The 21,569-nt window shown below is 36.4% G+C and overlaps 2 protein-coding genes across 2 annotated transcripts; one reads left to right on the forward strand and one right to left on the reverse strand.

The window, feature by feature from the left end:
* The first annotated feature begins 8,823 nt into the window (after positions 1 to 8,823).
* On the forward strand, positions 8,824 to 17,101 carry LOC113754499 (uncharacterized protein At2g33490). Its single transcript, XM_027298944.1, has 11 exons — positions 8,824 to 9,328; positions 10,589 to 10,661; positions 11,251 to 11,325; positions 12,084 to 12,145; positions 12,231 to 12,299; positions 12,455 to 12,483; positions 12,566 to 12,773; positions 12,863 to 13,117; positions 13,947 to 14,000; positions 14,560 to 15,576; positions 16,824 to 17,101. The coding sequence occupies exons 1-10, from the start codon at positions 9,221 to 9,223 to the stop codon at positions 15,550 to 15,552; spliced, it is 1,926 nt and encodes a 641-aa protein (XP_027154745.1). The 5' UTR covers positions 8,824 to 9,220; the 3' UTR covers positions 15,553 to 15,576; positions 16,824 to 17,101.
* Positions 17,102 to 18,257: 1,156 nt separating this feature from the next.
* LOC113753824 (leucine-rich repeat protein 1-like) lies at positions 18,258 to 21,551 on the reverse strand. Its single transcript, XM_027298079.1, has 7 exons — positions 21,444 to 21,551; positions 21,066 to 21,198; positions 20,230 to 20,301; positions 19,617 to 19,760; positions 18,916 to 18,987; positions 18,716 to 18,787; positions 18,258 to 18,590 (listed from the first exon to the last, which is right to left on the reverse strand). The coding sequence occupies exons 1-7, from the start codon at positions 21,526 to 21,528 to the stop codon at positions 18,515 to 18,517; spliced, it is 654 nt and encodes a 217-aa protein (XP_027153880.1). The 5' UTR covers positions 21,529 to 21,551; the 3' UTR covers positions 18,258 to 18,514.
* Positions 21,552 to 21,569: the final 18 nt, after the last annotated feature.

The raw sequence follows: 21,569 nt of genomic DNA on the forward strand, positions 1-21,569 counted from the left end.
ACTTTTTCATGTTTTAGGTAATCTATATTCTCAGTTTTTTGGTTGCTGGTCTTTATATGTGTATATGATTTATTAGTGTATTGGCTGTGCTTCATTGCAACTAAAATGAAAGTTATTTGGCTGATTTTCTTGGCTGTGCAGCAGCTGCGTGTGAAACTGTGTAATCACTTATAGAGACACATTAGGATGATCAATATAAGCTGCTCATATGACTGACTAGTTTGCACTCGAATGTGAATGTGAATGAATATAAGATGCTGCTTTATGTAAAATGAAGTGATTTATGATTTAGAAGATGTTGTGATGCTGCTTGACCTTTTATGTCTAGTAAAATCTTCTTTATCTGCTACCATTTGTTGGTATTTTTGTGGAAGGGGTTCTGCATTAGGCTGGAAATTTCCCATCTGTAACTTAGTTTGGAAAATATCCTTGGCATAGCTACTCATATGACTGACTAGTTTACAGTTTTGGCATAGCTGAAGGGGTCAAGTTATTGCTGTTTATATCCTTGTTAGGATAGAAATGGTGTTAGCATTGAGTGTGCATGGTGCTCGTTTGGATTCCTAGTCTGATCTAATTCATGTCGCAGATGGTCAATTTTTTCAATGGAGATTTGCTTAAACAAAATGAATTTTTTCGAGAATTGCGTTTGTTAGTCTTGGTGGGCTGTCCAAATTTTAACTGTGCCATCTCCAAAATTAGGATGATCAATATAAGCTGCTGATATGACTGATTAGTTTGCACTCGAATGTGAATGAATTTCTCCTTTAAATTATAAGACAGTTTTCCTCCCCTCTTTGAGTAAAATAGTTGCTTTAAGCTGTCTAGTTAACTTACAGAGTAGATTTTCCTCATTCAACTAGGTACTAGATTCAGTCCCCTTGATTAGTTTAGTTATATGTTCAGTGAGTACATGTCCGAAAGAGCAGCCAATGAATGCTAAACACTGTCTAAGCCATTTTACAAAGAACAATTGCGGAAACTTAACTTCAGCTTATTGGAAGTTTTTTTTTAATATTGAATATCTGATTTTGGTTTAGCATTTGCAGTGATGTTTTGGCTAATACTTCTTGGCATTCTGACTACCATTTCACCGTAAGCATCCAGCAAAAGTGCTTAGTGATGTTTTTGTATAGCTCCTTGATTACACTTATTTATTTTGGGACGTATTGAGCAGGTTGGAGCTGGGACTATGAATCCTCTGACATTTCTAAGAAGACAAGAAGTTCGTGACTTCAATGACTGTGCTTAGTTTGTAATTTTTAATTCAATATGTTTCTGTAGTAAGAAGTTCTTGGCTTGCTTTTGGTTGTTATTTACTTATTTTCTGATATTGAACTTTGTGACCGAGAATGTTGAACTTGTATGAAGTGTTGGGCATTTAAATTCTAGACTTATGTGGTATGTATTTCTAAATTTATGATTGTATTTAGTGAAAAATTTGTAGGCCTTTTTTGATTATGATAATGTGAAAAATTATGGTCAATTGTAAGCATGAATTGTAAGCTACGATTATGCTCATAATTTGGTTAGGAATTAGTTGATAAAATGATATTTTTGTAAGATTAATTCCCAAAATTCGAGCTAACGAGCCGTTAACGAATCAAAAATTCGAGCTCACAAATCGAGCTGCTCGCGAGCCAGAAATCGAGCATCAGCTCGCGAGCTTTAACGAGTCGAGCTCGAGCTTAGTTTTTTTCAGTCGAGTCGAGCTCGAGCTCAATTCTCTAGGCTCGTCGAGCTCGAGCTCGAACTCGAGCCCATCTATTTTTAAGTCGAGCTCGGCTCGATAAGTCCAAAACTCGACTCGGCTCGACTCATTTGCAGCCCTAGTAACAACACAAGCAGCATGTGGAAATGGAATGGTAGACAGAGGAGGAGTAGCATCCTTCAAAAAAAAAAAAAAAAAGACAGAGTAGCAGCATTTCTGTAACGTGCGACTCTATGCACTGCAAATTAAACACCCGATTCCGTAACGAAATCTCTTAAATTATGCATGTCTACCGCATAAGGGTAATCCGTCTTTGGAGCCCCCGTTCATTCCCCGGTCTTCGTTTTCCTTCATTGCAGGACATAGGAATGGAATGATGTTCATTCATTTTTTCTGTAACAATTTGCGACGAGAAGAGAACCCAACGCTTTGTAAGTTTTTAGGGCATATCATATCATGTTTGATTGGATTTTCTAAGAGCCTTGTGTGTGTGTACTAGTATAAACAAACTTTCTACTTCGGACTACCCTAAACCTGCACCTTAACGCGCCTACTACACTTTATTTGGAGGGAATCCAACCGTCGTGCCCGCGTCAGACTCCTCAACATTTGTGCATCTCTCGTTCCCCGCCAGTTTTAGAGTACATTCGGCCTATGACATTGCTCATAAGTTTCTTTCACAGACCAAACTCACCCTTAATCAATCCTACAAATTTAATGCTGCTCCTCGTAGACTAGTACATATTGGAAAAAAAAAAAAAAACTCTTTCTCTTACGACTAAAACTACTACCCCTTCTTTAAAAAGAAAAAAAAAAGGTTTACTCTAGCATCAAACCGAACTTTGCTTCGCCGGACACGATAAAAAATCACGACGGTTCCCTTGCAGAAGAAAATCGTTGACGGAGCAGTAATTTCAGTTTCACCACCATTGACTCTTTCACGATCACCCATAGGCCTGGAATGAAAACATATTCACTTTTACAAAGGTAACATGAGAAGATCCACTCATTTTGCGTGCACGGAAAGTAGCTACTAGATGAATGGTTATATAAATTCTCTAGGAGGGAGAAGGGAGAGAAGAATTTCATTTTCCCATTCAACAGTAACAGTACCTGTATATGGTCGGGGGCGGGGCCACGTAAATAGGCATCAATGGAGGGATCATGGGGAAATCAGTCTGATGCTCCCTTGGAGTAAAACTAGAAGAAGAAAAAGCTGAAAAGGACGGGACGGTGATCGTGGTGGGTTTTGCACTGCCTGCTGAACAACCAATCACACCCTTCACGACCTCAGGATTCATCTTAGTTATCACGCTCTGCCATTAATCATCAAAAGAAAAAGAAAAAGAAAATCAACACGGCCTTCTTGATTCTATACGGCTACATGTCTTACCGACTATATATGCATAAACATATATGATCCAAACTAAGCCAGGGAGAAGAAAGGTGTAAGGAGAACCCGGCCACCAACCTCGGAAGCTTCTTCTTCGCTCAGAGAGTTTGTTGCTCATCATTAGAGGCTTAGGCCTAGCTGCCCTGCTCTCTTCTTCCATAGGGTAGAAATCCAGTTCCACGGTAGATCCCCCTGAATACATTGGGGGCGCTTGGTTCAAGCTTAGGAATTGGAATTGTAATTGGAATCATACAAAAAAACTTAGTATGGATTTTAGACAAAGGTATGATTACAAATGGGGGTGCTTGGTAAATATTGGTAAGGAATGGGTATCAAATTTAATAATCAATTTTTTACCTTTAATTTCTTTTTTCTTTTCATATCTTTCTTCTTCCTCGTTCAAATGCTTATCCCACATACCCATCCACCATATATATATTCATATATAAATATTAATTTTCTGTTTAAAATATATTTATAAATATGTATAAATATATTTATATTTATATTTATATAAATATATTTATTTATATATATTTACAAATATATTTATTTCAATTTTGTTTTATAATATGTATATTACTATATATTAATATGTATATTTCAATTATGTATATTATATATATAAATTATAGTAATATTAATATGTATATTTCAATTATGTATATTATATCAATTGAAATAATAATATACATTTATATATAAATATTTTTGTTTAATATATATTTATAAATTTATTTATATTTATATTTATATTTATATTTATTTATATATTTATATAAATACATAAATATATTTATTTCAATTTTGTTTTATAATATGTATATTAACATATATTAATATGTATATTTCAATTAATATTTATATTTTATTATATATATTAATTATATTAATATTAATATGTATATTAGATATATTATATCAATTGAAATAAATAAATATATTTATATATAAATATAAATATTTATAAATATATATTTATATATTTATATAAATATATTTCAATTTTTTTATAATATGTATATTAATATATATATTTATATATGTATATTAAATATATATTAATATACATATAAATATATATTAATATACATATTATAAAACAAAATTGAAATAAAAATATTATATATATAAATAAATAAATATTAATATATTGAAACAGAGCCAGTATATATTTAAAAAAAATCTCAAAAATATATATATTTTTTAAGATTTTGGAATCAAATGTGGGATTCATCAAAACCCTCCAATCTACTTGGGTATTGAGAGTGGCTGATTTTTCATGAATCATTCCAAGATTTCAAAACCTATACCCATTAGCCAAGCAACAATTTTGGGGCTCAATCCAATTCTTGATTCCTATACCCTCAATCCATTAGCCTAGCTGCCCTGCTCTCTTTTTCCATAGGGTAGAAATCCAGTTCCACGGTAGATCCCCCTGAATACATTGTTTCTGTTCAGCTTTCTAATATGGCGCCCGCCAGCGCCAGTGGGAATTTGAAGAGATGTGCTGGTTGAACGAACAGCAAGGGTTTGCAATGAATAAAAATTGAACCCTCCTACTACTTGGTTACTATACTACTATCACATTACTAGGAGTAGGAGTACCCTTTTTTTTACTTTCATCTTATATCACTTGCCAACATTGTGAAACTTCATACTACTTTGTTTCGATAAAACATTATCTGAAAAAATTATTTCGAGCAACACAGTAACACATTTTATGGTGAGAAGTGTGTGAGGTCATGAAACGGTAGTTAGCAAGATAAAAATGTTACTAAAAATATGTCAACAATGTTAGTAATATAATATTTGCAAATAGTGGAGAATCCAAATACCTTGAATAGAAGGTTAATTAGAAAAATGATTTGTACTAATACTGCTAGTATTTTTTATGATGTAATGTGTATAAGATTAAATTTATATTAAAAAAATAAGTTGTTGAAAAATGTACTATGATGCGCACAAAATAATATTTATAGATAATGATGAATCCAAATACCTCAACTGTTTCTTATTTTAAAAATAAACACGAAGGTAGCAGACATGGAAGTTGAGCAAATTTTGAAATTTGGTCTGCAAGAACCAACTTAGCTAATAGAGACATTAACTAGCTGGTTATGAGGTCCCTAATTCAACTCTCAAACCTTCGTTTGTTTTCCTTCTTTTTTGTAAGGTGTGAAGTCTCTTTTCAAATTAAAAAAGGAGTTATTATCACTTTACCCCTTCAATATTTGGTATCACTTTCAGTTATCCCTTTAACGTTAGTTTTTAGTAATTTTACCCCCAAAACTAACGGTCAAATTTAATGAAATTTATTAATCTAAATGATAAGACATGTTTAACCATTAAAATTACTATCACTTTATCTCGATAAAATATAACCTTATTATCAATTTACCCCTTAGAGTTATTTTTTAGACAATTTATCCCACCATTAAACCAATTTAGCAAGTTAAAAAAACTTTAGAAGATAGTACTCTCTTTTTTGTATAATAAAAATAATAAAAAAATTTAGAGTGACTCTTCTCTTTTTTAGTATCATAAAAAAAAAGTCAAAACATTAATTTCTTTCTTCTTGGCAATCTTATTAATATTGAAAAAAAAATGGGGAGAGGGAGAGAGAGAACTCAATTCTTTTGATAATATTAGATTTTTCGTTATTTTCTTTCTTTGCAAAATCTAATTTTTTTTGTCTCCTTCTATCATATATCCTTTTCTTTTCCTAGCATTAATAAGTGTAAAAAATAAATTTGAGAAAACCCTTTTATTTTTATGTTTTTGGAATCTTAGATTGGAAAAAAGGAAGAATAATTATTCCAACTTTTTATTTTTAATTATATATATAAAAAAAGGTAAATACATTTAAAATTTTTTTAACATACTTTTTAGATTAACAATAGGGTAAAATATCTAGAAAATAATGTTAGAGAGTAAAGCGATTATATCACTATAATTTAAAGAGATAAAGTGATAATAACAATGTAGTAGTGTTATAAAATAAAAGGGTATTTTTGTCAAAATTTTATTAACATGCTAAGTTGAATTACCTATGGGGTGAAGTGACTAAAAGATAACATTAAATAATTAATTGATAGTAGTGATATAGTTTAATGAGGTAAAGTGATAATAACCCTTGTTATTATTTTACATAAAAAGAGGGTATTATCTTTTAAGGTTTTTGAACTTGCTAAGTTGATTTAATACTTAGATAAATTGCCTAGAAAAAAATTCTAGGACGTAAATTGATAATAAAGTTATAGTTTATGGGGATAAAGTAATAATAATTTTAAGGTTAAATATGTCTTATCACTTGAATTAATAAATTTCGTTAAATTTGATCGTTAGTTTTGAAAATAAAATAACTAAAAAATAATATTAAAGAAGAAATTGACAGTGACAACATAGTAAAGTGATAATAACCAAAAAAAAAATTGAAAAAAGGGTCGAAAGCACACCACAAAAGAGGCCATAAAAAGGGTGGGCTAACTGAAGAATAGACAGAGTAAGATGGACCTAATATATTCTTATAAAAGATCCAGACCAGAAAATCAGCGATAGCCCAACAACCCAAAGGCATCAATAAGTGGAACACAAATGGTAGTGCTAAATTTCCATTTCAATCAAACCCCTCCTAAGGTCTTGCTTGTCTCACTTGTTAGGGAGGCCTCCGAGAGCCTATCTCGCTAGGAGGTTCCAAAAAAATAACCAAATGTGGAGGCGGAAATAAAAAAATCCAAGCAAGAGGCTCTAAATATGAATGGGGGAAAAAAAAACAGTTGCTGGTCAAAATTAGGGCTGTAGATCGAATTAAGTAACTTAGTACTTGATTTATATTCGACTCAAACCCGACTCATTTAAATTTGTTTGTTTAGATATCAATTCAAATCTGAACAAAATTTCATTAATGACCAAATCTCGATTTTCACATTGGTCGACTCGACGTGTTTAGAAACATATAAGCAAGTAAATTTCATAAAAACATACATGTAGTTTCCTTTTCCTAGCTCTACTTATTTCCTTATCGTATGTTACTTATTCTCTAAAATAGCAAGCATATAATACTCTTATCTTTTAGATAAGTATAATTGATTTTAATCACATTCTCATAATAGATTTCTTGACTATCAGAAAGCAAAAATTAAGGAAAAGAGGTAACAAAATTAGGGTGAAAATCTCTATATAATACAATATAAAAATTTCAAGTCAAACCAAGTTTTGATTGTATGCCCAAACCAAACTTTCCGTGAATATACGTCTAAAATTTCAAATCAAGTTCTATCAAAAATTTTTTTTTAAAAAAAAACTTTCAATCACATGTCAAGTTCAAATATTTATTTTTAATCTTTAAATCAATTGAGGCTATAACTTCGTTGAAACTTGTTTTCGCTCCTAGTCAAAACAATCCAAACGGAAAATTACGGCGTAGGAGAACCCAATTGCAATTGCAAGTGAAAAATACAAGATGCCATTTTGGTAACATCTCCTCATTTCACTTTTAGGATCAGGGAAAGGAAGAAAGGAAGAAAAGTCACGAAACCTGCCTGTATAATCAGTAGTAGCCTTTTCTGGGAGGTAAAAAAAAACGCGTTTTTTCATTTTTTTCTTCCTGAACAAAAAGAAGAAGAGAGTAGTAGTTATATTGGTATTGATGATTGATGGCTGCCAAAAACAAGATCCGAGCTGAGCTGCCACGGGCTGAGCGAGCTGAGTGGGAGCGAGCTGAGGGGCCGAACTGACAGGGAGAGAACGAACGACCTGTCTTGCAGAGAGAAAAATAAACGGAGGGGGCTAGCTCCCCAGAGTAACTCCCACGACGGGCTGAGAGGGAGCGAGCTGGCGAGCTGGCCAGGGAGCCAAAGACACAGTCCGAGCTGAGCTGCTACGGGCCGGGTTGGCTGAGTGTAGCCGAGCTGTGAGGGTTGAGCAGGCAGCCCTGCAAAGAAAGAACAACGGCGGGGCTGAAGTCCCCGGAGTAGCTCCGACGGTCAAGTTAGTAGAGCTTATGAGTAGGGTAACAGTATAGAGTACTGTAGATGGTGTACCTTGAAGCGTTGTGTGATGCTATATTTATAGGCTGGAGGGAGGGAGTTTCCTTATAGGATTTTGAGTCCTAGTCAAGGGGGAGTCTTGCTAGGGTTTTATCCATGGATCCCGAAAGGCTTGGGAGGCGCGGCCCATTAAGCCCACATGGCTTGCGGGGCGGTGGAAACGGCCGAACTGATACTCTCTATGTCCGAGCTGCTCTGACCGAGCTGCCATATCACAGCATCCGAGCAGACACGTGGCATCCGTAGATTGGTTGGCCGAGCTGACAGATCATCATGTCCGAACTGACACGTGGCTATTGGGAAATTTGCCCCACTACAATGATCAAATTAAAGCAGTAGTAGCAGCGGGTGCAAAAAAATACTACTGCTGCTGCACTTGTAGCAGTAGCAGCAATTATAAGTCCTATTCAAGGTGTAGTGGGAAGGGGTCGAACACTTAATAATAAATAATAATAATTGTTGGTAAGTTGCGGGGGCTGTGCGTGAAAGTGGGTCTGACGTGACGTAACCGGAGCGGATCGGATCGGATCCACCCACGCCCAGGCCAGGCAGAATCGTGAAGGTTTTGACGTTTAGCGGAATGATGGGAGAGGGAGTTGAACGTGGACCAAATCCCTCCCTCAGTCTTCTTTGACCACTGACCATCTCCTCCTCCGCCTTATTAATCTTAATGCCTTTAATCTCCTTCTTTTCCTTCTCCTGCCCAATTTGCCAAATTTGCTATTGCCATTCCAATTCCATTCAGCTTTCGAACATAGAAGAGCTTTTCATCTTCATTTTCATCACCATCTTATGATTCCTATCCTTCCTTTTTTCTTTTACATTTCTCGATAACCCGAACGCAGGGACTCCTCTCCCAATATTTGTCAAAATTCATTCTTTCTCCGTCTTTCTCTTTTGCCCATTCTTTCTTCCACCATTTCTCTATCTCTTTCTTTGGTAACTAACCGGACGAACTCCTTTTTTTCTTTTTTCTTTTTTTTTGGGGACCAATCCACTTGTTTTATTTTTACCTCAACAAAGAAAGAATTTTAAAAAGGCAGCCAGCCAAGTTGTAGTAGGACGATGAAGACGTCGCTGAAGAAGCTCCGAGGAGCCCTTAGGCATGAAAGAAAAGGGCATAGGCTTCAAAGGATTCGGGCCCAATTGGATGAGCTCGATCAGGCATCTCAGGTATTGACTTTCTCTTTGTTTCTTTTCATGCTTTTTTTTCCTTTTTTAATTCCGGGTTCATGGTCCCTTTGTCCTGTCTCGTCAATTTCCCTCGTCCCTTGTTATCGTTCTTGAAGAAATGACGATCTTGGTAAAATTCACCCCCTTTTTTCTTTTACCTTTTGGGCAAATGTACCTTCTTTGACTCGTAATTTTAGCTGGAATTGCTAGTAGAATATGAAGATCTCAGGTGTTTGATTTTGCTTTTATGATCAAATTCTTTTTGCTGTTCTGGCTCCTCTCTCCTTATCCCGTTTATCTATCATTCTTTTGCGCCGGCAAATTATTGATGTGATGAGGGAAACTAAGAATCCCATGACTGGCCAAGTCCAATGAAATATATATATATATGTACATGTATATGTGTGTTCAGCTATTACTGTTCAATGTTGTTCCTGATATTGGTAATGAGAGTTGAAGTGCATCCATTTGAGTTGTACATACAGTCCCTTTAGGTCTATGGAGTGATCGCACAGAACAATTGCAGCTCTTGTTACTCTTGTTGATGTTTTGGAATGTCTATGGAGAGGTGCACCATTTACTGCCTTATTGTGCTGTGAGCATCGCAGAGATACATAATTATGTAAATTGAGAACTGCTGATGTGGCCTTGACTTAGTTCTGAATTTGTTAACCTTTTTCATATATGGGTCAAAAGCGAGGTGAAAGTAGTGGACCTGATATTCGTTATGTTGTGGTAGAATAATAACCATTTTGTCTATCTTTGCTTGGTTTGGCATGGTAGAGAGTATTCCTGGCCTAGTAGAGACTATTCCTGCCATATGTTCAAAAGACATTTAACATTGATTGCAAGGATGATACCGTTATAAGCGTAGCGATAATGGGGTTATTTTGATGTATGGAAAGATCTCATTTAATGGGTGCAATGTAGGGCTTCATTTTAAATTGCATTCCTGGAGCTTACTTAGGTGTTACTTCATTACTTGGTTTGCAGCACTGGATTCTAGTGATGACCAGTTTTCTGTTTCGCAAATGTTTCTTCTATCCTAATTGTCTGGTTGGCCAAAGAGCCTCATATCGGACTGAAAAATTTTGAATTTAATGATTAGAAAAGTTGTAAATGCCACATCTGTTGCCCGATTTTTTTATCTGCACTTTGGTGAAACTATACCTATGACATTATTGTCCATATTTATGATGTGGTGTAGAATTTCATGCTCTTAGTCTGAGAATCTGTGACTAATGTTCGTATCTTCTTCAGGACATGAAAGATATGAGAGATTGTTATGACAGATTACTTTCAGCTGCAGCTGCCACTGCAAACAGCGTTTATGGTAACTTCTTCAACTTCTTTACTAAATCTATACCTTAACTTTGTGCACTAATGCTTGGCCTATCCTGTTTCATAAGATCTTTAGTGCTCAAACTATTACTTACGGCATCTGAAGTGAAAATATTGTGGAAAAGAGTACAATCTATCATATATGTTGGAAGTCTTCCTTGGTATTTGCCTTGAAGAGTTAGGTCTATTTCTGTTAGGCTTGATCTAAATTCATCTCAACTAGAAAATAAGGAAAACTAGATGCTGAATCAATAAAGGTGCTTCTTACCTCATAATTCCAAAGTCAAGTCCCTTATACATTTTTTACTCTTTATTTGCTTCTCTACTCATGCAGCCTTGCTCTTTAATTGTACTGCATTATTTGTCTTATAATCCTTTCAATATCATCTTCAACAGCAGTTAATCATACCAATTTAATCTCTTGCTTCTTGCTCCTTACCAAATTCCTTGATAGTACTTGTCCCATCTTGACTTTTGTAAGATTCTGTTGGTTATTTGTTTATTCTTTCTTCTCTTCATCTGGCATTTCCTTATATTGCATCATAAAGGAAACTTCACTAATCAAGTCAATCTTCTTTCAGAATTTTCAGAATCACTTGGGGAAATGGGTGATTGTCTACTTGAGAAAACTGCTTTGACTGATGACGAGGAAAGTGGTGAGTAAACATACTTTTTCATATTCCTTTCCCTGGAGTTACCCCAATTTGGTAAGTACACCTATTTTCTTGAAGAGCGAAATTGGAATTGGTCGTTATTGCTGTGTCTTTGGAATGTAAATACATGATTTTTGGACACCTTGTGAAGTCATAGGACTGGAGTTCAGCTGCAAATAGTGCCTTTGCCTGGCATTTTGGCTAAGCAATGGACTATTCTTTGTGAACAAGAATAAATGCACGTGTTTTTCACCCTTTACACACTCTGTGGGACACATTGTATGGAGCTTTAGCCACAAAAGATGACAATTGATTTCAAGTACACACAACTAATACCTGAACTGGCAAAAAATAAATTCTATGACCTTTTTTTCCGATATTTTAATGTTTAGGTGCAGTTAAGAACACTTACGACAACATATGGTCAACTTGGTCTACGCTTTTTTGGTTTTTCCTTTTGGGTGGAGGGTGTTAAAAAGGAATGAGGATGAGGTTTTACTGCAAAATAAGTGTAGGGATACACCTTCATCTAATTTAAGTTCCTTGTTAACTAGAGATTAGGACATGCAAAGTATGAACCTCTGAACTTTAATCGTTCCATTTGTAAAACTTAAAGAAGATTGATAGTTTTCCATGTCATATCACAATAAATGAGCCTTTCCCCTTGATATTTGAGACTTTCATGCCAAATATATCAAAATGGTGATGATTTTGTCTTTGTTACTGGTCGAAATAACATAGGTGCTTCTGTTATTATGCAGGTAAAGTTCTGCTCATGCTGGGAAAAGTGCAGCTAGAGCTTCAGAAACTTGTTGATAGCTATGTAAGCACTTGAGCTAATGTCCATTTTACATAGTAATTCTTACATCAGATGCATATTCAAGAACTAGTATGTTTCTGTATTTCAGCGCTCTCATATATTCCAGACAATCACAATCCCATCAGAGTCCCTTCTTAATGAACTCCGCATTGTTGAGGTGCATGGTTCAGTCTCTATACTGTTTAATTCGTCGACAGTTGATGTTAATTTGATGTTAATTTGTTTTCATAAATACCTTTTGTTCCTGGACTGACTTCATTTAGGTTTTGTAATTTCATTGCATTGACAGTTGATGATATGTCTTCTTTGCAGGAGATGAAGAGACGATGTGATGAGAAAAGGTTCAAATTGACGTATAAGTTTATTAAGTTACCTGTATTGTACACTGTTAGTTATTTTTTCTTATTCTGTGTTCACATTCAGAGAAATATATGATGAGGTCATAAAAAAATCCAGAGAGAGAGGGAGGTTAAGGAGTAGCAAGGGCGAGTGTTTTTCATCTCACCAGATGCAAGCAGCTCATGATGAGTATGATGAGGAGGCAAATACATTTGTATTCCGAATGAAATCTCTGAGGCAAGGACAATCACGCAGTCTTTTAACACAGGCAGCTCGACATCATGCTGCTCAGGTTTTATTCTGAATGTTGGTCTTTCATTATGTACCCTAGATTTTATGTCAGATGTTAATGAATGTAATCTCGTTGATTCTGTGAAACAGTTGTCTTTCTTAAGAAGGGCTCTCAAATCGCTTGAGGCAATTGAGCCACATGTCAAGCTAGTTGCTGAAGAGCAACATATAGACTACCAATTTCGTGGACTTGAAGATGATGATGGGTATGATGACGATGATGACGATGATGATGATGATGATGCTGAAGGTGGCTCCGAATCACAGGATGACAGTGAATTGAGTTTTGACTATGGACAAAATAACCAGGGGCAAGAAGTTGATGCATCAAGATCGTCAATGGAGGTCAGCATTTAATGCACTTGCATTAGTTTTGGCCAATCTGTGGTTTCTGTTGTTTTGTAGTGTTTGATAATAGATGACGATAATTAAAAGGAATTTAAGCTCTTGTAATATGGCTTGCCTGATACTAGTATATAATATGCTGCATAAAATGTGCAAATTCATGGCTTCAACAACTGTCCTTGCAAAATCTCAGCTTGAATGCTATCCTCTTCACAGAGGAAACTCAAATTCCATCCAAGGACATGAAAGCCAAACTTTGCAAAAACCAGTCTATGGTCTTAATATTGGGTTTATTGCCTGCTTTGTTAGGAAAAAGCCATGAAATATCCATAGATTTTAAGGAGTCAGAGGAGCAGGGAAAGGTGTTTTTGAAATTACACTTGTACCAGATTGTCATGCTAAGTTGAAAATGCTAGATACTCAGTCTTGCATGATAAAGTATCTTATTTGTACTATTACTGAATTGTACCTTTTGGATAAACTTCCTATGAGCTAAATGGGCAACAGTCATTTCCAGCATCTCCGTTCTGAGGAGACCTCATTCAGAACATTGAAAATTACTGAAGCACTCAGAATTGATAGGATTATGTAAATTAGCAGTGAGGTTGTTAGGTGAGAACTCCCTGAGACATGAAAGAGTGAGAAAATTAGCTTTATGTTGTCTACAAATGGTGAGGGAATGTACTAGATTCTACTGTGAGTAATTTTATGTCCCAGTCAACCCTTCCTATAAATGAAATTTTGTCAGATGCTAGGTGTGTATATTCAGCATTGAAGTAATATCTTCGTAATCATGGAAAACCACTGAGTTATATGATATTTTCTGCAGTTGGATAATGTGGATGTTACATTCCGTCAAGTTGCCACAGCAGTTGTTGCCAAGGTAAATACCATGCCATGTCTTGGTTCTTCTGCTTAATATGTTTACCATCTGAGTTTCAATTTAAAGAATGAAAAAGAAAGGAAAGGTATTTATCATTTCCATGCTTCCTGTTACTCCATCCCCTATATTGCTCCATCACACCCTCACGCCCGCCCGCATGTTGCATTGGTGTCCTTTTATTGTGTTGATTCTTGGTTAGCACATATTGATTTGTTGATAATCTATTCCTGATATCCAGTATGAATTGCTTTGATTCATTTGTGCTTTTCAGACGGAGAGTCCTTACTGTCTTTCTGTGCATATTCCTTGATATAGAAGCTGAGCAGGGCATTTATTTACTCTTTATTGTTTTTCCATGTACATTTCTGTCTTGACTTGGAGTTGCGAAGATTTATCCATCTTTTGCATGTATTTTCAGGAAAGTTTAGACTTGTCTGTGCATATTCCTTGATATAGAAGTTGAGCAGGGCATTTATTTACTCTCTATTGTTTTTCCATGTACATTTCTGTCTTGACTTGGATTTGCCAAGATTTATCCCTCTTGTGCGTTTATTTTTAGGAAAACTTAGAAAGAAGTCTAAGCTCAAATTCTTTTGCGTTCCGCAAAGATGTCAAGGCAAGCAGCAAATCTGGCCCGCTGCTTTCCGAGAAGAAATTTGATGCTGCTGAGCGACTTGCACAAATGAGGCATTCACCATCACAGAGGTTCAACTCTTATGTGCTGCCCACACCACAGGAGGCAAAGGTTCCAGTTTCTGGAAAGTCTGATAGTGAAGTTCCTCAGGCAAGACGAGCTAGCCTGAGTAACATTCCACTTAACTTGTGGCATTCCTCTCCTTTACAGCAGAACAAATATCAGAAGATTGTAACTCATTTTTCTGGACCTATAAGGTTACATACACAGTCAATACTTAAAGAGAGCAACGATAATACAAAATCCACTCGAGTACCCCCTCATACAACAGAAGCTCTCTCCCCTCCTCGGATTGATCCATATAGTAGGTCTGACAATAAAAAAGCCAAAAGACAGGCATTCTCTGGTCCGCTGACAGGCAAGCCATTGCCAAATAAGCCCATATTATCTGCCAGTGGTCCTATTTCTTCAAATGGGTACTCTCAGCCATTTTCTGGGCCTCTCTTGCGCAACCCGATGCCTCCACTGTCTTCAACCCCTAAATTATCTTCGCGTATGTCCCCTACTTTCAACTCATCACCCAAGATAAGTGAGCTTCATGAGCTTCCGAGGCCCCCAGCTCATTTGTCAAGACCTCCAAATCGTATTGCTCATTCAGGGCCCTTGATGTCCAAAGGTCAAGGTTATTCTGCTACAAGCAATATGGTGGTGCCTACTGCAGTTTCTACACTTCCGATGCCCCCAAAGATTATTCCTCGTAGCTATTCCATTCCATCCAGAGGTCAAATAGAGGCAGCATTGCATGCATCTAAGCCACTTGAAACTCCTGCTGATTTGAAAATTCCTGAAGATAATGCTTCACCGCCGCTGACACCAATTGTGATACAAAATGTCCAGCCAGTATCCCTAGGTTTATAGAATTGTTGTCCGGTCTAACAGAAGGTAAGAGAACCTTATTTCTTGTTGTTTAACTTGCGAAGAAATCAAAATCACTTGGATTGAACAGTGTATACTGTTTAAATGCATTGTACAAGTTGTAAGGTTTTTTTCAGATTGTCAGAGTGTCATACTAGGGTTTGGACGATTTAAAGAACTCTCTTTGGATGCAAATGACACTTGGACTTGTTGATCAACCCACATTTCTGTTGTATGATACACTAGTATTAGACATGTCTTTTTTAAAATGTCTAGTTTGTTTGACTAGTTGGCTCTTGTTTCTTTTTTCATGTGATACCTTTCAGCTTCTCTAGAACATGGTACAGTCTTTAGGACACCAGTTATCTGCTTGACGCAGGAAAAGAAAATGATCTGAAGCTGTATTGCATTCCGTATTTACTTCCTAGCTCGTTAGGTCTGCTGAATGCAATCGATGATATTATTAAGGTTTTTTCTGTTTATTAACGAAACCAGGGAAGAAATGTCAACTATTCTATGAATAATTTCTTCTGCACTTGTCACTTTCCTTCTAATGTTATACTTCTATATTAAATACGTATGCCTTTGAACTTCTGAGATGTGGGCAAAGGACATTGGGTGTTTCACATAGTTTGGTTGCATGAAATAAATATTATCTTGTATTTTGTTTCTTTTGTGCTTCAACCTGGTTAATGTGTCATATTATGTAAGTGAGGTTAATCGACTATGCACCATACAACATTATGTTATTCAGTCGAGTGTACTGGAATCTGGTTAACTGCATTTGATGTCAGACTTGAGAACTGATGGTTGGCAGTCTCCATGTTTGTGTTAAAGTACAAATTGCAGGGTAGCGTTGACTCCAGCATTGTGCTGCTAATTTTGAGTGCTTCAATAGACATGACAAATATGATACTAGAAAGTTTGCTCCTTTCTGCTTTTTTCCTTGTTTGCTTCTGCTTTTAGCTTCTTTTATTTCTGCCTTCCATTCTTCAGCATTCAAACTGAATGTGAACCTTTAGCCAGTCAAGCAATTCTGATTTTGGCTTGTATGAATGATTTAAAACTAAAACACTGGAAGATACTTGTGCTTGGCATGAAGTTGGATGGTCTTGCCATCCTTCCAGCGTCCACCGTCTGTTTAAGATGCTAAGCTGTCTAACTGGCTGTTGCATTGTTGTGCGACTTGCCTTCATGCACATTGCCAATGCAAAAATCTGCAAAAATTTATTTTTATCCTCAATTTGTGACTCCTGATATGTGTGCTTTTACAGGAGGAGATATAAAGATGATGCTGGTTGGAATTAATCTTTCGTTCAAGCTTGGAAGGAAGAGTAAGGAGTACTTAGCGGGTAACCGAGTGCAAAAACTGTAAATATGCCTTTTTGTCTATTCTCCACCCCTTTAGTATTTCGACATTAATGTTTAGTTACAAGCTATTAGATCGATAGCCAATGTGGATGTGGATGAAATTGGCATCTGTGCAATTTTGTATCATAGATCATGAAGGATTTCTTAATGAATAATGTTGATAGTGCTTGATTTTTTGGTATTGCTGGATGATTTCTGCACCATTTCCTGTTTCTCGCCTTAGATAAATTTGTGTATTCTGTTACTCTTGGGCTCACTTACAAACAACGGCAGATTTTTAATAACTCAGGGCATGATCAACTGGAAGGATGGGAAGTGGGCTTAAGATCGGGGCTGGAACTTCTGCTAATTTTACTGATAATTGAAGAAGATGGATATGGCGTCAGAGAATTGGATGTTCAGAAATTTGTAGTGTCTGAATGATGGGCCAGCTATCTTGCTCCGCGACGAACGAGATGCACACAAACACCTTTTTTTTTTGGCCCCCTCCAAACGGCAATATGAGATTACTACAAGAAAATTCCATAAGGGGGGAGCAGCTGCTTCACTGTCTACCTGCAGCCACAGGGAGAAGGAATGTTTCGAATACACTTCATTACGCAAGGCAGTAGAAAATTTTCCAAATTCTCAAAACTTAAAGAGAGTAGTAGGTCCAAGAAAGGCAATTTTGAACAGAACAGGCACTTCAATTCAGTGTCATCAATATTCTGGGTAACCTTTTCGATGTGATGATACTAGCGAGCAGATATAGCCATAGTCCTAGAACCGTCAATTCTACTTAAAAAATTGACAGTTCCAGTTCTTTTAAAAGATTGGAACATGAACCGACTCTTATAAGGATAATTACGATTACAATTTTTGAATCTTCAATTTTAATTTGGTTTTGATTTTATAAAATTGATTCTAAGAAAATAAATGAAGAGAATAAAAAAGAACTTTATCATGTGCAGAAAAAATTATACAAATTTTATGAAAAAAAAAAACACATATCTCATTGGTGGTTGGATTGGATTGATCTTAGATTTAGAATAGTTACGAGTTCTAAACTTAGTAATGAAATGGGACAATAGTAGGTTGTTAGGATGGAGATTTGGTTTGCTGATATTGAGTACTGAATATTAATATTAAACTCTAATATTGACGGTTAATATATTTAAATAACAAGTGTTATTTTAGATAGTTTGAACCGATTATAAACCTCTAGTTCCATTTTCAGTTCAAGTTTCTGATAAATATGAATCTGAACCTAAATCTAAGTCCTTAATCATGGTCCTGGTTTAACAAACTGTTAGCCCGATTCTGAATCAAGTCTAAACCATGACCGCCCTACTAGTGAGTAGTGAACGTTCCCTTTCTTTTCTTTTAGCAAGTACTGACTGAATGTATACTCTATTTTCATGGAGAAATATTATATATTGACAAAGTCACAAAAAAAAAAGAAAAGAGGCAAAAGTAGAGCGAGAATGAGATAGTCTCCGACTTTGGCATATCCCTGCTTCTTTTTACGTCTAATAGTAGTATAATCATCTTTCAAAATCATGATTCTCCGAATGAAGCTTGAAGCTTCCCCCACTCCTCCTCCCACTGCACAGCTTTAATTGCAGCTTCCGACATCGTATCTCACAAATCCCATAAGCTCGGGACCTTCTAACCTGGGGTTATTTGCGAAACTGCAAAGAAAAGGTTGAGAATTTTAAGACCCATTAGAGAGAGATTTCTTCTTCTTCTTTTTTTTTTTTTGGGTAAATGGTGCGTCTGTGAAATGTGCATGATGAATCAAGATAATAATATTCACCTTTCCTCTCCGAATTTAGAGAAGGGGCCCGTGGATGGAATTGTACCGCACAAATCGTTGTTTGATACATCTCTGATGAGTGCAGAAAAAGTAGCATGCATGAGCTATAAAACTTAAAAGTAAGATCATACACCATAAGCTTTACCAGTGTTCGGCATTAGCACGTCTAATTGACGTTCTTCAACTACTGTATTACTTACAGAATCTTGAGATTTCCAAGCTTGGTCAGTTGTCTGGGTATTCTTCCTGTCAGTCTGTTGCCGTTGAGTCGCCTGATTAACAAATTTTGACATTGCTTCAGTGAGTCAGACACCAGTTAAATGTCGATTTACACCATACAATCGATCAATTTTACCATGGATAACAAGAAAACATGTTGTATATTGATCTTCATGTTCATTGCATCATTTTGTACTGTTTCCGTGTGTTGTTTCTTTTGTCACATCTCTAGAATTTCCCTTGATCCTCCAGAAAAAATATGTTTGTTTGTTCTCTTCTGCGCTGCCACTAAGAGCTCTTATATCCCCATTTGACACTTGCTGTCAGCAAGAATATCCACACCAAAAATACTTATCCTATACGTCTCCTTTGGTTCTTGTTCTCTCTCTCTCTCTCTCTCTCTCTTTTTTTTAAACTGAAGTTATCCCAATGACATTTTTTTCTTGTCCCAATTTTAGCATTAACGTGAAAATTTTTTTCCTGAGTATGCAATAATATATGGCATACATAAGAATGGCATCTGAATTGAACATCTGATCTAAGAGTACCGAACCAAAAAGGCAAAACGAGCATAGATTCGTTTAACGAGCAGTCATTTGTACGAAGAAGTATATATCAGACACTAAAATAATCGTAGAAGAGGACACACACACACACATATATATATATTCTAGGACCTTACAGGAATCTGAGAGCGGAGAGATCGGAGAGGGATGCAGGAATAGGGCCAGTGAGATTGTTGTGATAAAGGTCGAGGCTTATGAGGCTCTTGAGCCCTCCAAGTTCAGCAGGGATTGCTCCCCCCAAGTTGTTCATGTATAGTTCCCTGTTACATAAACCGTATGCAACCATCACTAACTAATAAAATGTTATTTCTTATTCAATGCATGATGCAGATGCAGCCGAAGTTGAAAAGATATACTGTACTAGCTAGTAATTATCTAACAACACCCTCAAGAATGAAGACTCGTCCACAATTGATTCCCAACGGGTAAATAGACTAGCTAGCTGGTGGTTTGAAGTTGGAAGCAATTACCAGCCAGACACTAACGGGGATGGTGACGTGCAGAAAGCAAGAAGAATAGCAAACTTGATCAAATTAAGTAGAGTAGTAATAGTAGTAGCAGGTAGTAGTATCTAATTTTTAACCCAGATAAATACAGACAGCTGATCAAAGCGGATCAGACACTAATACTCCTCATGTTTTCTGTTAATAGTAATTGTTACAGAAAGAATTAGTAAGAGTGTAAAGAACCCAACATGATTTTGCAAGTATTAATTGTTGCACAACTCACAGGTATTGAAGCCGCGCAAGCCTTCCCAACTCTGGAACAAGATTGCCCGACAGCTTTGCATTTCCAAGATCACTGAAAAATTAAATAACAACGTACTTGATTCATCTACCAATTGTTCATTCAGTTGAGCATACGTATCTACGTATGTATATGCAACAATTAACGTGTACAGAAACAGCACATTTCAATCTACTAATTAATTTGCCAGTTGTAGCGGGAGAAATCCGGATACGTGTCAGGGCCAAGAGACCCTGTTCGGATCCCACCATGAGTCCGAACTAAGCGGAATTAGCTGTCATAGTTGGGAACGGCTAGATCTTCGGATAAGATTAGAATTTGAGTTCGAAAAGAACTCCAACCCTAGCAACCTAGTAGGACTTATACTTCGAATGGGATGATTACTAACTCTGGACTCCTTCGTCACCATCCAGAAGAGACTTTATAAATAGTAGACCAAGGGACCAAGCAAAGGTACACGAAAAAATACAATACATTCGTTCTCTTCTATTCTATTATTCTCAAACTGACTTGAGCGTCGGAATCACTACGGGAAGTTAGTCCCGCTGTTCGGCTCATTGCAGGTCAGCTGTTAGACCTGCAATGAACTAGGTTGCTGTTAGACCGTGCCTATTCGGCGCTTAGTTCGGATCGTGCTCTCGGCAGGTTCTATACAAGTTAACCAGCAAACTTCCTAATTAATTTGTCCTTACTAATCTGATTCTCTTATTAGGAAGAAAGAAAGGAAAATAAAAGAAAAGAAGACACACACACAGAGGGAGGGAGAGAAGGAAACAGAGAGGACAGTAGGTAGCATCATGTAAAATTCAGAGACTTACAGTCGGGTGACTCGGTTATCCCCGTCGCAGGTGACGTGAAACCAAGTACAAGGATCTACTAAGGTTGGATCCCAGCTCTGCAAAACATTATCTGGGTCTTTCACTGCTCTCCTCAGTGCATAAAGAGCATCCCCTGATCCACAATTTCATATGCCAAGCATATATTAATATGGCAGTAAAATTATACATGCATGAGACACCCCAAAAAAAAATTACTACTAGTAATTAGTAACCAATGAGGCATCGATCGTCATGCTTACTAGCAGTACGTCTTAATGTGAGAACTACTTCAATTTTTTCCCACCAAACTTCCAAACAATCAATTAAAACTACGACCGCATATGTATATCATTTGGACAGATCTTGAGCACTGCATACCTTCAAAATTTGCATTAATGCCGCGGGGAGCTAATAACAGATGAAGGAAGAGGAGAGAGAGATGGAAGAGAATCCGGAATGCCATTTTTTGCCTGTCCAATCAAGCACTCTGAGTCCAGCAGCAAG

Source organism: Coffea eugenioides, chromosome 11 (assembly GCF_003713205.1).
Source record: "Coffea eugenioides isolate CCC68of chromosome 11, Ceug_1.0, whole genome shotgun sequence".
Lineage (NCBI taxonomy): Eukaryota > Viridiplantae > Streptophyta > Magnoliopsida > Gentianales > Rubiaceae > Coffea > Coffea eugenioides.

What these genes read in the sequence shown, in the direction of transcription:
- LOC113754499 (XM_027298944.1), top strand. Translation starts at nt 9,221, where the DNA reads ATGAAGACGTCGCTGAAGAAGCTCCGAGGAGCCCTTAGGCATGAAAGA. An exon ending in CACTGCAAACAGCGTTTATG is followed by an intron (nt 10,662 to 11,250) that starts GTAACTTCTTCA and finishes ATCTTCTTTCAG; the next exon opens with AATTTTCAGAATCACTTGGG. An exon ending in AGACGATGTGATGAGAAAAG is followed by an intron (nt 12,484 to 12,565) that starts GTTCAAATTGAC and finishes GTTCACATTCAG; the next exon opens with AGAAATATATGATGAGGTCA.
- LOC113753824 (XM_027298079.1), bottom strand. Translation starts at nt 21,528, where the DNA reads ATGGCATTCCGGATTCTCTTCCATCTCTCTCTCCTCTTCCTTCATCTG. An exon ending in CTTGGAAATCTCAAGATTCT is followed by an intron (nt 18,788 to 18,915) that starts GTAAGTAATACA and finishes TGCACTCATCAG; the next exon opens with AGATGTATCAAACAACGATT. An exon ending in TCTAAATTCGGAGAGGAAAG is followed by an intron (nt 18,591 to 18,715) that starts GTGAATATTATT and finishes TTTTCTTTGCAG; the next exon opens with TTTCGCAAATAACCCCAGGT.